This window comes from Pelecanus crispus, chromosome 7, assembly GCF_030463565.1.
Source record: "Pelecanus crispus isolate bPelCri1 chromosome 7, bPelCri1.pri, whole genome shotgun sequence".
In the NCBI taxonomy this organism is placed as follows: Eukaryota; Metazoa; Chordata; class Aves; order Pelecaniformes; family Pelecanidae; genus Pelecanus; species Pelecanus crispus.
This window is the reverse complement of record NC_134649.1, coordinates 37,145,377-37,160,341: the sequence shown is the minus strand read 5'-3', so window position 1 is coordinate 37,160,341 and position 14,965 is coordinate 37,145,377. Positions and strand designations below refer to the sequence as shown.

The 14,965-nt window shown below is 36.7% G+C and overlaps 1 protein-coding gene across 2 annotated transcripts in view; it reads left to right on the top strand.

Annotated features, from left to right (window-relative positions):
* Positions 1–14,965, top strand: part of DENND6A (DENN domain containing 6A) — a 33,773-nt gene that overhangs the window by 6,425 nt on the left and 12,383 nt on the right. For both annotated transcript variants that reach the window (XM_075714120.1, XM_075714119.1), the window contains 11 exons: positions 1,390–1,502; positions 2,937–3,017; positions 3,399–3,504; positions 4,667–4,746; positions 6,266–6,328; positions 6,995–7,050; positions 7,388–7,510; positions 7,688–7,783; positions 12,513–12,607; positions 14,375–14,440; positions 14,535–14,599. In XM_075714120.1, coding sequence (XP_075570235.1) covers positions 1,390–1,502; positions 2,937–3,017; positions 3,399–3,504; positions 4,667–4,746; positions 6,266–6,328; positions 6,995–7,050; positions 7,388–7,510; positions 7,688–7,783; positions 12,513–12,607; positions 14,375–14,440; positions 14,535–14,599 — 944 coding nt within the window. The remainder of the gene's footprint in view (positions 1–1,389; positions 1,503–2,936; positions 3,018–3,398; positions 3,505–4,666; positions 4,747–6,265; positions 6,329–6,994; positions 7,051–7,387; positions 7,511–7,687; positions 7,784–12,512; positions 12,608–14,374; positions 14,441–14,534; positions 14,600–14,965) is intronic.

The following is a 14,965-nucleotide window of genomic DNA, read 5'->3' as shown; positions in this document are numbered from 1 at the left end:
AGCAGTATGTATGTGGCTGAAAGAGAAGAAGGTGAAATTGAGCTTTTACGTCTGTAGAATAGTTATCTGGAGAATGGAGCTCTGCCTTACTGTTCAGTCAGTTAGCACTGGCTGATGTAAAACAGGACAGCTGTGAAGAGTCCAGATGATCAGTAGTGACTTCATGATTTTTTTTCCTGGAGGTCTTTGCAAATTACATCCAAAAGCTGTAAGGGCAAAGCACTAATGAAGAAGTTAGATTCAGTATGGAGAAGCAAGTGTCCTTTGCCAGCTGGAAACTTACTGCTATAACAGTAGCTGTAAGTTTAATAGTAGATTTTTTTTTTTTTTTATAGTCACTTACATGAATGTTTATATTGTTGCGGGGAAGACAGTCTGCTTACCACAGGCTGGCAATGCTCAGAAGGTTGTCTTTCAATTGATTGTATTCCTGTTAATAACACTGCATTCCAAAGGCACTTTTTTTTCCACAGGTTTGCTACAATGAGTAACGTACCTGCATGTTCTTAAGATTCTAGCAGTCCCCCTTGTCACTGTTCCCATGAACAGCACATTCTGTTTGGCTTATATAGCTTCTACTTGAGCTAAAGGGTTTGTGGAGCGTCTTCTCTTCTAACAGCAGAGAACATTTGTAATGGCGCAAACGTAGCCACGAGAGTATCGGTGATACAAGTTCTGATACTTCAGTTCTCATGTTCTGCCTGGAGAAAGTTTCTTTGATACCTGATACAAACTTAGCCCAAATTTATTTTCGGACTGCAAACAGTCAATATACTTAGTTCCATTCTTCTTTCAGAAATTAATTTTGATAGAAATGAAGGGAAACTTCACTCCCTGGCAGTATAACTGGGAAGCAATGCTCAGTTTCGCTCAGGTTTCTGCAGTTAGTTTTGCAACTTGCAAAAATACTGAGTCCTAGGCCTGCACATGGAGTTACCAGAGATCAGCGTAATATGCTCTTACGGTGTGACTTATGTAGAACTGTTTGGTGTCAAAACAAGCTTAAGTGCAGTCATTCAATGGGGAAATGACATACGGTTAAGATAATCAGAACTATACGGGCAGACCAATAAAATGTGTAAAACAGTAGGAGGACAGCCATTAGTAGAGCTGTTTAAGGACATGACAGTCTGAAAAATTCACTGTGAGGCAGAGTGAACTTTTCTTTTCCTAGTTGAAGGTAGGCTATTAATTGTTGCCAAAGATGCCAAATTGTTCACTTATAAAAATACAAATATGTAAATGGTTGCAATAGCAGGGCACAATAGCAGTGCAAGATAAATGAACCAAAACTATTTTACCTCTCTGGCTGTAGACAAGTCCTCATGTTAAACAAGGCTCAAACTCAGAATACTGTCTATTTGTTGTTTATCTCTTCCCCCTATGTAGGTTGTCTTGGGGACACACAGTTTTGTTTTAGATTTCGACGGTCTCCTGGAAGGAAAGTCTCATTGTGTTGTTTTCTGGACCAATTGGATAGAGATCTACCAGTTTACTTAAAGGTTGGAAATAAGAAAAAAATTAAGTTAATATCTTCTGGGTAATGTTAATTTATGGGTCTTCACGCTTAAATTTAATGCTTAAAAAACAAAATCTCTGAACTGGATGTCCTGAAAGACAAAGCTCAGTAAATGCTTTTTGTAGCATGTCATTGTCATAATAATTAATTAATAATTAGTTCCGTTAAGTATTCTTTAAGTTTTCTTACTACGAGTTTTGGACTGCAAGGAATTAAATTGAAGAGCAGACCTATTTTGTTACTGACTAGAAGCCTGTAGACAGAATTGTAAAAACCATTACCTTATGGAAATCTGAAGTGCTTTATAACTTTAAAAAAAAAAAAAAATAGTTGAGATGTCTCTCTCTGTTTTCACCCCTCATTTTTTGAAGATGGAGCAGTTATCTAAAAGAGGTAGTGGTCAAAAAGTTGTTCTCAGCATGTCCTTATGGAATATTGAGGCCTTAAACTATGCTAGTGGGAGTCTGGTTCTCGAACTCGATTCTGTAGAATCATAGAATCGTTTAGGTTGGAAAAGACCTTTAACATCATCAAGTCCAACCTTTAACCTAACACTACCAAGTCCACCACTAAACCAGTTAAGGGTAGAGTAATAATTAATTACATGTTTCCTGGCTTGGTGGCTGGATTATTTTTTAATGAAAGTAAAGCTAGAATAGAATCATTAAGGTTGGAAAGGACCTCTAAGATCATCAGTCCAAACATCAGCCGAACACCACCATGCCCACTAAACCACGCGCTGAAGCGCCACATCTACATGTTTTTTTGAACACTTCCAGGGATGGTTCCTCTCTGGGCAGCCTGTTCCAATGCTTGACCACTCTTTCAGTAAAGAAGTTTTCCTAGTATCCAATCTAAACCTCCCCTGATGCAACTTGAGGCCATTTCCTCTCTGTTTTTAGATCTATTAATTTAGATCTGTTCATGTGGCAAATACTTGAATTCCTGTTTGTATGAAGGATGAAGCTGATGTTTTATTTTTGAAATGTGAGAGCATGCTTCCTTAATATTCCAAGAATCTTTTATAAAACTAATACATTGAAAGACTAGGTTTTATCTTTTCAAGTCAGGGCTTTAAGGTTTTTAACTGCTAAAATCTTTTTAGTGCTACTTTGCAAAATTATGACTGTTGATTTATTCCTCGGGAAATTAATTCTATTTTTGCTTTCATGGTGTGTCAGGAGAATATAGATATGAAAATAGTAAAGCCAGAAAGCACAGCTGTTTCCACACAGTGGTGTTTTCTCTTTGAAGTACTTATTAAAATAAAATGCCAATAAACAGAGTAATCCTTCTAGTTTATTGTATCTAATCAACTTTGGAGCTTACAGGGAAATAAGGTTTTAAAATCCATATTGAATGCTTCATAAAGAAGGACAGTATCAGGTTGTATTGAATTCTTTCCTTTCTTTTGCAGAAAGATCCAGCATATTACTATGGCTATGTACATTTCAGACAAGTTCGAGACAAATCATTAAAAAGAGGCTATTTCCAGAAGGTAATTTCAGTTCTTTTAGGAAAATATTAATTCAGAAATTAATTGTTTTTCAGTGACCTCAGAGGAGACAGAAGGAGTATCTTGCTCTCTTAACTAAATTCTTTGTTGATTATAGTAAATTGGTCTAATTTTACATCAGCTATGCTATGTTCCAGCTGCACTGTCAGAACAGAAGGGGTTTTTTTTGTGTTTAAAAATAAAAGTTGGGAAATTTTGGGAGTTGTTTGTTTGCAGTTGCCTGTAGTCAAACATGTGTTTGGCGTGCATGTGTGAGAAAAATCCCACTTGACGTTCTCTGAGAATAACCAGTAGAACTCCAGTAGAACTGAGGGAAAGGGTTAACTTAAAATTATATTTTTGTTTTGTTCCTCTTTATTCCAGTCGCTCGTCCTCATCAGCAAACTACCTTATGTCCATCTGTTTCGCACCATGCTTAAGCAAATAGCACCAGAATATTTTGAAAAAAGTGAAGCTTTCCTGGAAGCAGGTAGTGGAACTATTATGTTGTTCTGGAAGAGCTCCTATAATACACATTCTTCTTTGGAGAAATAACAGACAACACTGTCACATTCTAGTTTGCAGTTTTGTCATCTCGTAGGGTAGAGGGTTGAAACTTCAGCAAACTGGCTTGATTTCTAGATCATTGAACAGAGCAAATCTAGTTTTGGATCTTCCATGGGAGAGTTGAAGCTCCCCCCTAAAAAACATCTAGGGGTTTGTTGCATGTTTCAGGACCAGCTGTTCAGCACAAGTAGGTGATGGCACTCCTTAGTTTGCACTCTTCACAAATTGAGTCCTTTTGGGCATTCTGACAACTTTTGTTAAGCAGCTGTACAAATGTCATCTTGCATGGGGGGGGGGGGGCGGGAATTTTTTTTTTTTTTTTTTTTTTTTTTTGTTGACTAAAGGGAAAAAGCAGCAGAGCAGCACTGGTAACAGGTGCCTCAGCCTTACTGTAGAACTTTAAGGGCCAGAGAGGACCAAATGGGAAAGTTATTTGCTCTTTATCCTAGAAATGCTGTGTTCTTTGTATCGTGTCTGCCCTGTACAACATCAGTGTCTTTGTGCTTTCACTGAGCAGCAATTTGTGGAAACCATTCTTGATGAAGGAATTGTATTTTTAATCACCTGTAGATAAATAGGGTTTTTTGATAGGTTGTATCATGAACAAAATAAGCTCTGCAGAAACGACTAGAATTAGTAATGATATTCATAATTGTTTACAACAAAATGTTGAAAAACTTTCTAGGCAAGCTAGAAAGCCAGCTTTTTCCTTAACTACTTGTGTTTATCTGTTCTACAGTAGCTAATGTACGTAAATGTGTGTGTTCTTTTCAAAGTTTCTTAATATGCACTTTCATGGTTTCTCATATAACATTTCTTCAACTAATTGAAGTCTAGTTGCTGCAAAAAATGGAGACAAGAAGATACCGTTTTCTTGAAATGAAAAACTTTATAGTTCTAACAAAATAATACAGTAAGAATGTTAAAAAGGCTGTAAAATGTCTTTAGTGTTTAGACTGATCAAGAGATAAGTAGAACTGTTGTGGGCTATCAGCACTAATTTAAATTGCACAGAGGTGACTACAATATCATGGGTTATAGCATATATCAACTAATTATAAATTATACTTTTTTTTCCCTTTAAGTTTGTAGTGATGTTGATCGTTGGCCACCACCAATTCCAGGGAAAATACTGCATTTGCCTATTATGGGTATTATAATGAAGGTAAATACTCCTGCACTTGTCTCTGAGGGTGTTTTCTCTTCCATTTACTGTATAGGTACTCACTGTATTCTGCCTTGTTTTCAGTGTCTCAGACTTCACAGCAGGAATAGATGTATACTCCACTCAGAGTGAAGGTCTGGAAGATCTTGATTAGGTTCCTTGACTGCGGGGAGGATGGGAGGATCTTTTATGGTGCATAGGTTAACATGTAATTTTTGTAGATACTGAAAAGTGATATTTCAATACAACTACTAATTGCAGTGTCTATATTATCCTTCTGTAAAATGCATTCTAGAAGACTTTAATGCTAATTATATTTGTCAAATCAAACATTAAGCAACACTTCAAAATACTGAGAATTAAGTTCCAGTCAAGCAAATTAAATATATTGATGAAAACCATTCTTGTGTCTGAAGTTCAGCAAGTAAAAAATCTTTTTTGACACACACCCCAGAAATTAATTTCTTGGTCTGTTGATAATTTTCAATGAAAGTGAAATATGTCTGAAGAAAGCTATTAAAGAATTTGTATCTAGTGCATGGGGAGGAACTGTAGAGGTTAAATAGCGGCTAAGAACAGGGCCGCTGGGAGCCATAGCATCTTCATCTGAAATGCAAGTAAATGGATTTGATGAATCCAGAGGTTGCAGTTGGAAGTACATTCTTAGCAGATACTCTCAAGTTTATGGCTAGACACAAGTACATCACCAGGGAGAGGAAGGAGAAGTTTCTGAAGCTGTTCTGAAAGTACGAATTTAATAAAGCAGTGTTCTGGATGCTGGATGATAATGATGAGTGTCAGATATATCTTGTTTGGTTGTTGCCTGCATTTATCTCATCGGTAATTCTTATCCATGAGAGTTGAAGTTGCATTCCTAAATTGAGTAAAGCCGTAAATAACATCTTCAGTGACGTTGCCCCTGTTTTTTTTTTTTTTACACTGCTTGGGCAGTCCGTTTTAACTGTTGTGTATAAATTACATCCATTTGTGCACACCAGCTTCCAATATGATTAAATTTGTAGTACTCAAGCCTTAGAGATGCAGGCTGTGAGGTCAGAAAAATATGTTTATGTTGTTCAGTCTATTCGGATTCTGCCTTACACCCACCAGGATGACTGATGTTTTAGGAGAGGATTTTTTCTAAAAGTCATTCTGTACCACCTTAAAACCCCATAACCATATTTCAGATCGTTCTCTCCAACATTTAAACATTTTTATTGAAATTATTGTAATAGGTGTGACTAATGTTATCAATAGTCTTTTTTAACTGAAGTATAATTTTCATAATACTCAGTTTGCAATGTAGTACTACATAGTGTGACATTGATTCCTGTAGCAATGATCTGTAGTCTTCAGCTATGTATTCACTGTTAATGGGGATGTTCTGTAGAGTAAATTAAGCATCATACTGTGGTATATCCTCTTTAAATGTTACATCTTGTCTGTAAGTCAGCATTTTAATTCTCTGCTGAACTCGATACAAGGGGGAAAAAAAAAAATCTTTCTTTTTCTTTCAAAGTTGCGGATTCCAACATACCGTGACAAGCCTGGAACAACGCCAATAGTACAGAATATGCACCAGGTAGAGATTAGATACTTCTGTTGTATATAGTCCCAAGACAAAGCTAAATACCTGCCTTCATTCTTCAAACTTGTTCATAAAAGATTGGTAGCAAATCCTCATATACTTTGATAAGAATGAAGTCCATAGTCTTTGAAACTTTTAGTGGAGGAGTCTAGAGTTGGATTCTTCATCGAAAAGGTATTCTAACCCAGTTACCCCAGGTACTTTAGAAGAGGGATGTCCAGCTCCTGGAAGAGGATAGTTGGCTGACAAAATTACTGAACTTTAACATACTTTTAATGGGGGAAACTATACTAAGCCAGGGTTTTTTGAGGATGAAACCTGAATTAAAAATCTTTAGCCATAGAAGAGTGGATATAAAACAAATCTATCTGTGCCTTCACATGCTTTTTGACTGTTGTTTAAAACAGCTTCAGTATTTTATATTTTTCCTGGACTGAAAGTCGCATGCCTATACGTGGTGTGTGTGTTGGGGGAAATCTTGCTTTTAGCACACAAGAACAGTTACTTGTGGAGATAATGTAGTACATACTGCAGTAGTACAGTAGTGGTAAATAATTAGGGTATATACCATCTACTGTCTGTAAGCATTTAAGGGAAATTATTTCATTTAATACCTAGGTATTCTGATGACTAAAAAACAAGCATTGCGATGTCTTTTAGGCAGATGCTCAGATCTCCATGGCTTTACCGACTGTTCATGAAGTAGATCTTTTCAGGTAGGAGTTTGGACTGATTTATTCTTAATTGTGTATTCCCACAGGTCAAAGATTTATGACAGTTCTGTAACACATTTCTCATAGCTTGCAAGCTAACATTTATTAGTATAGTTTTTCATATTCTTTTTCCGTAAAGCTGGCTAAAAAACAATTTGGATAACATGCAGGCTGGAACTGCAATAAATAGGCAAGTTCATTAAATGTTCCATTTTACAAGAGTATTTTTCAAATTACTATAAAATACTACTGCAAACTTCCTTTTTATCCAGTTCTTAATCAAGTACATATTTCTTCTGGTTATGTTAAGTGTATTAAAATACCTCAATCTATTTTTTAGGTGTTTCTGTCCAGTGTTCTTTCACATTCAGATGCTTTGGGAACTAGTACTGCTAGGAGAACCACTGGTCGTGATGGCACCATCACCATCAGAATCTTCAGAAACTGTGTTGGCACTTGTTAGGTAAATGTAGTGGAGCTTCCTAACTAATGGCCAAGTGAGTTATTGTAGATTGCAGCTGAGTGCAACTTCATTTGATCTGAATATAACTAAGTATTACAAATTTTAGATTTGCTTGTTTGTTTCATGAAATTTTGCACTGTATATGTACAACAAGCTTATGCTTTTTCTGCCTTGCAGTTGTATTTCACCGTTAAAGTACTGCAGTGATTTCAGGCCATACTTTACCATACATGACAGTGAATTCAAAGAATATACAACTCGCACACAAGCCCCGTAAGTAAATCAAACTTTGTTGTGAAGGTGTTGCTCAAAGCTACTCGTAACCATAAATTTGTTTTAAGATACTGCTTAACTATTCTGAATTTCTATCATAAGAGAATACACTTAGACTCTTTATTTATAAGATTTATCTTACAGAGTGCAGTAATTAGCTGTTTTAAGTTTTCACTCCAGTTAGATAGGATAAAGAAGTTAGGAAACATCATAATTAAACTACACTTGAGCTTCATAGGATACTTGTGTACAGAATAAGTAAAACTGCAAATATGAAAGCAAGAAAAGTTTTCCTTTTCCATAAGGTTTTGTCTGTGCAATACCAGCTCTGTAGTAGCTCCTTGGGAAATTGTTCTATAGTTGTTTTTATTTTTAAGCAATTGCTAAACAAAGTGACTTGTAGAATTCAACATCCATACAGCTGTTTTGTAAAGTTAATCCCATCGGTGTCCTAGTTGAGACAATAATTTAAAAAGTAAATATCTCTTCACTAAATTTGTTAGAAAAATGTGGTAAATAATTCAGAAATTAAGATTATTTTTTTTAAGGAGCGTGAGCCTACAAAACCAATTCTGTTTGAAACTGCTTTAAAGACACACTTTTCCCCTTCATATATATTTTTTTTTTTAATCCTACTCTTTGAGAGCATACACCTCCAATGTTTCTTATTATACACTATTTAAATGCAATTTGATTTGGGTATGGAGTACATGTGTTAGATTCGCTGATCTTTTTATAAACAATTTTTTTCTAATGTCTGAGCAGGCAGTGGTTGTTTTGGGCTTTTTGGTTTTTGTTGGTTTTTACTGTATTTTTCCTCTCAAAGTATTGCCAGAGACACAGCAGCGGAAAAACATACAAACATAGACATTATGTTTCAGATTGTATTCCATGGGAATGGTTATGCAGTATGTAATTTAATTTCTAAAAATAATTCTGTGAAGAATTTGGTTCAACTTTAGTAACCCATGTTTAAAAATTGCATCTGCTCCTCTGTAGCAAAATAGAAAGGTTGAAATAGAGCTAGAATTGCTCTGGCTTTCTTATGGGAAACAAAAAAGCCTATTTCAGTCTTTCCAATTTTTAAAGCAGTGGCTCTAAGAAAGGGGAACCCAGATGGTGCAGATTCTGTGTATTTTATTACCTTTAGCAAGAGGGGAGCAAGCGGTATTTTTCATCTTGATGTTTTGATTTATCCTCCCTTTTCAGAAATCAGTGGTTTAAAACCAGAATTGGTTCTGATAAATATGATAGATTAAGGCTCCTAAAAGTAACTAAGTAGCTTACCAAGTCTTGTTATTATATCAGCAGTAACAGTGAAACAAGATTCCTCATGATTTGCTACCAGTTTACCTTGACCTGGAGAATTTTTTCCTCTGTGTGTGTAAAGGAAAGCCTTACTTGACTTTAACCCTCCAGTTAGTAAAAGAATGTCAGTTTGCATAGATTGGTCCAAACCAATTGTGTGTGAAACTTGCTTTTTGGTTTCCACAAAATAGGCATAAGAAGATTTAATAGTTGTGTTAAGTTAGGCTAGACTTGATCCATTCCTGGGGAGAAGGAGAATGCCTGTTGTTTGGGTTCTTTTGAGGCTCAGTTTGTTTCTTATGTTGATTCTTATGACATGACCATGAAAAGAACATAAGATAAAACAACGTAAGTTGATTTTTCAGAGTACAACAAAGGAATCTGTTGAGACCTTTTTACGGACAGTGGTCTTTGTCATTGTTTTGGAAGAAAGACTGTAAATCATGTATGATAACACTGAAAAATCATGAACAACGTTTGTAAATCCCAATGAATTTAAATCAATTAACAGGATTATAGAAGCAGCAGAAAATAGTGAAACTGAATTCAAATGAGTAGGGAAAAATATATAATATCTGGAATACAGTGTTTTCAGGTGAACATAGAATCATAGAATCGTTTAGGTTGGAAAAGACCTTTAAGATCATCCAGTCCAACCATTAACCTACCATTACCAAGTCCATCACTAAACCAATTAAGGGTAGAGTAGCAATTTCATGTTTCCTGGCTTGGTGGCTGGATTATTTATAATGAAAGTCAAAACTAGGAATCATTAAGATTGGAAAGGACCTCTAAGATCATCATTCCAATCATCAACCCAACACTACCATGCCCACTAAACCATGTCCCAGAGTGCCACGTCTACCCGTTTTTTGAACACTTCCAGGGATGGTGACTCCACCACCTCTCTGGGCAGCCTGTTCCAATGCTTGACTACCCTTTCTGTGAAGAAATTTTTCCTCATATCTAATGTAAACCTCCCCTGGCGCAGCTTGAGCCCATTTCCTCTTGTCCTATCGCTAACTACTTGGGAGAAGAGACCAACACCCACCTCACTACAACCTCCTTTCAGGGAGTTGTAGAGAGCGATAAGGTCTCCCCTCAGCCTCCTCTTCTCCAGGCTAAACAACCCCAGTTCCCTCAGCCGTTCCTCATAAGACTCATTCTCTAGACCCTTCACCAGCTTCGTTGCCCTTCTCTGAACACGCTCCAGCACCTCAATGTCCTTCTTGTAGTGAGGGTCCCAAAACTGGACACAGTATTCCAGGTGCGGCCTCACCAGCACTGAGTACAGGGGGACAATCACCTCCCTGCTCCTGCTGGCCACCCTATTCCTGATACAAGCCAGGATGCTGTTGGCCTTCTTGGCCACCTGGGCACACTGCTGGCTCATGTTCAGCTGGCTGTCGACCAACACCCCCAGGTCCTTTTCTGCCAGGCAGCTTTCCAGCCACTCTTCCCCAAGCCCGTAGCGCTGCATGGGGTTGTTGTGACCCAAGTGCAGGACCCGGCACTTGGCCTTGTTAAACCTCATACAGGTGGCCTGGGCCCATCGGTCCAGCCTGTCAAGCCATACTTGAACAGCAGTAGGACTTGGAAGAAGTGATTTTTCTGGTGAAGGCTGAGTCAGTGACAAGCAAGAAAAGACTTCTCAGAAACTGATAAAATTTGGTACTGCTCATTCTGAGATGGAATGGAGAGATGAAAATTGGTGTTTCCACAGCCCAGACATTATACTAAGCTATAGAGCTGCGTGATCAGTTTTTTGTTCTATCTGTGAATGCCTAATGAGTTTTTATATATATAAATATAGTTATATTTAGCAAGTGGAGGGAGGGATGAAAGTCAGAAATGTTTTTAGGATAACATAGGAATTGATGCCCAGGTGACATCGTGATATAGCTGGAAGAATTGAATAAAAATTTAAAGAAGGATTACTTGGTTTTTGCCCCACCTTGCTTTGAGAAACAGGAAACTTTAGGATGGTGTACAGAAAGTGTTAAAATTTGGGATTTTTAAAACCACTCTGAAGAAATTATGAGAACCTATTTTTAATATGGCAGTTCCAATGAGGCTTGCAGTTACACACTCTCCTTAGCTAATGTTTGCCTGTAAAATGGCAGCCACTATACTGAAAAATATGTTGGTATTTCATCATATTAGTTCTATAAATCGCAAATTCTGCAGCCCTGTGCTGTAGCAGCAGCCCTTTGCTTTTTCTGCCTCTTGTTCCCTGGGTGCTCCTGTGCATCCTCGAAGCCAGATTCTAAGCACAGACAGAAAAATCTGTGACAGGTTATGAGCTTGGGCACAATGCTATTAATTTGTGCCATGGTTTAGCCCCAGCCAGCAACTAAGCACCATGCAGCTGCTCACTCACTCCCCCTGCCCCAGTGGGATGGGGGAAGAGAATCGGAAGAGTAAGAGTGAGAAACACTTCTGGGTTGAGATAAGAACAGTTTAATAATTGAAATAAAATAAAGTAAAATAGTAGTAGTAATAATAATATACAAAGCAAGTGATGCACAGTGCAATTGCTCACCACCCACTGACCAATACCCAGCCAGTTCCCGAGCAGCAATCGCTGCCCCCCAGTTTCTATACTGAGCATGAGGTCATATGGTATGGAATAGCCCTTTGGCCAGTTTGGGTCAGTTGTCCTGGCTGTGCCCCCTCCCAGCTTCTTGTGCACCTGGCAGAGCATGGGAAGCTGAAAAGTCCTTGACGACTAGCATAAGCAGTACTTAGCAACAACTAAACCATCAGTGTGTTATCAGCATTATTCTCATACTAAATCCAAAACACAGCACTATGCCAGCTACTAGGAAGAAAATTAACTCTATCCCAGCCGAAACCAGGACAATGGGCTTGTACTTCTGCTTTTTAACAAAGAACACTAAAGTGTTGGAAAGGAAGTAGGATATTAAGTGTCTCTTTCTTAATCATGTTATCTGAGCAGTAGCTCTACTGAGAAGTCTCATACAAACAGCAGTCATGTTGACATGCACATTCAAGTCCTGAGAGTTTGTTATAATCAAACCTTGAAAAGTAGCAATTTGTCTTTCAAATATGGGTCAGGTTCCTGCTCATTTAAAAAAAAAAAAAAAAAACAGACAGATAATAAATCAGGTAATACCCTGTTTTCATCATTGCGAATGGGCAGAATTGAGCCAAGAGTCTAAGCAGATGTGGTCACTTATTATTCTACACTACCATTTGGACTTTAAGATATGTCTGTCCTGCTGTTTTCTAAAACTTAAAAACTTTGATAAACAGACTGTGCTCTTACATGCAACTTAAAATGTAATTCTTAAATACAAAAGGAAAATAATTTCAAGTTAAGAATTAAAGTTGACCTTTTGTATTCATTAAGACAGAAGCCTTTACTGTCATATTTTAAACATTGTCGTTATTTTTCTAGACCATCTGTCATTCTAGGGGTGACGAATCCTTTTTTTGCTAAAACACTTCAGCACTGGCCTCACATTATCCGAATTGGAGATATTAAACTTCCAGGTAAAGTACAAATATCTTGTACAATCCTGTGTGAGAAGATCTAACTGTGTGCTTATTTATTTATAAACATACGTAATTTAGTTTAATACTAACCAAATCCTCATGGATGTAAATCTGTCAAGTGAAATTAGGCTCGAGTACTGTATGTGTTGTATTGCCAAATCTAGTATATTAAATGCAAAAGGTGGTAATACTCATTAGTAATAATGTTTTACTTTTTGCACAGTCCGGTTTTTGTATCTCTACCAATAAGGTATTAAAATGAGAAACATCATTTATTACTGATGTTAATTTTAGGATGAGTAGAATGTAATAAATCTGCACTGCACAGCAAGTGCACAGAAAGTAAAACCCATGTGAAAGTTAAGTTTGAATGCTACAATAGTATAAAGAGTTGTTTGTTGGCAGTATTTTGATAATATATGTCTAATCTGGCACTATTCCAGTAATTATTAATTGTTCAAGTTTGATGATTTCCTTACATGATTGAGTAGAATTTTAATGTCATCTTTGGATAACATGTCAATTGCTAGCCTGTAATAAAATACTGCAGTACTCTGTTTATTATATGAAATTCCTGAATGCAGTTTTTTGCTGTGACAGGTTCACTATTCTGTTCTGAAAGTGGGAATGCATAAATATCCAGTTAGGATAATACACCATGAAATTCATTTTTGTAGAATAAGTTACATTCAATTTCTGAATACACCAAATTGCTTAAGGATTATGTACCGTATTCAATATAATTAGGCAAGGTTTTGCTTTACTTTAAAATATCGTGCCTGTCCATGCTTCAGAATGCTTGTGGGGGTTTGGGGTTGTGTGGGGAGGAGTTAGGTAGCTGCTGTGTAGTTAAGGTTTGGAAAATAGAATCTTAATTAAACTATTAAACCTCTGCAAAGCCATATACACAGGTTGGCTTCAAATTCGATATACAGTTTCAAGTATGAAATTCTAAAGTTTTGGTGCAGCTATGTGAAATGCTTAGTCAGGAAGTTCTAGAGAGATATGTCTGACCTGCCTTTAAAAATTTAAATTTTATTTCTTTAGGGACAAAGAGAGGGCTTGTGATCTTTTTTTTGTTTGTTGGGTTTTTTTATTTTCCTTTTCTCCCCACTCTGCGGTTTCAATAGCAATTTATACTATTATCTTTTCTGAAGTTGAACATCCAACTAGATCTAAGAGGAAGGTTCTGCTGAGGCTGCAAAACTGTTAACGGGGTTTTAGGGTCTTCTGGCTAGAGAAGGATATATTTGAAAAACAAAACAAAAAAACTTAGTTTGGCCTATGGAAAAGGAGACTTAAATTCCTACTGTTTTAATTTCTTGTATGCAATTTTTATTTTGGCCAAGGAACTGAAGATTTGTTCCTGAAAGCATTTACCCTAAGGGGAACAAAGGAAGATGGAATAATATTTGAAATTAATGAAACAGTCATTCACTGCTATATAGTCAGTATTTTTCTTTGGCTGCTTTGATTCAGAAGGTCATCCTTTTGTTTTTTTGTTTTGGTTGGGTTTTTTTCTTTTCAACAGGGAACCCTTATATAAAGTGAAAAACCTGTATTCTGTTATTCATATGTTTACTGGATGTTTCTGATTATATACTTGGATGCTTGTCAGTGTTTCTAATGCTTCTTACAATATTAGATAGTCTTATAAATGAAAGTATCTGTTTCTAAAATCAGTGAAACATATAGCACATTAACTGTAGTGTCTAGTAAGAGGGATGGAGATTTCAAGTAAGATGGCTTTAAATGTTTTGGCAGGTGAAGTTCCAAAGCAGGTGAAAGTGAAAAAACTGAAGAACCTAAAAACTTTGGACTCCAAACCTGGTAATAAGTTGCTCCAGAGTTAAATTACCAGTATTTTAATTTTAAAAAGCATACGCCATTTTTCCTTTGGTTATATGCTGCTTTTTTCCTTTAGGTGTTTATACCTCTTACAAGCCATACTTGAACAAAGATGAAGAAATTGTTAAACAGTTACAAAAGGTAATGCTGCAAGTCTCCTCTTAATGGAAGTTGTTTTATGTACTGTTGTATGGTGTTTTCATTTAAGGCCGAGCTGTTTACATAACTGGAGTGAAACTGGATTCTGATTCCTTTGCCCCAGTTCATAACCGAATAGGTAGGTATACACCCTCATTGTAGAAGAAGGGCTGCTGCCTTGTTAGCAGTTTCTATAACAACATGAGTGGTAAAACTCAAGAAGTTAGCTTAATAGTTCAGAGAATTGAAGTGATTGATCAGTTTATCTGTTTTGGGTTTTCCACCCTCTACCATCACCCTCTAGTCTCTTTGGTCTAGAAATGTCACGCGTGAGGTGCGTAAGAATCAGAGCTTCCAAACTTTTAACTG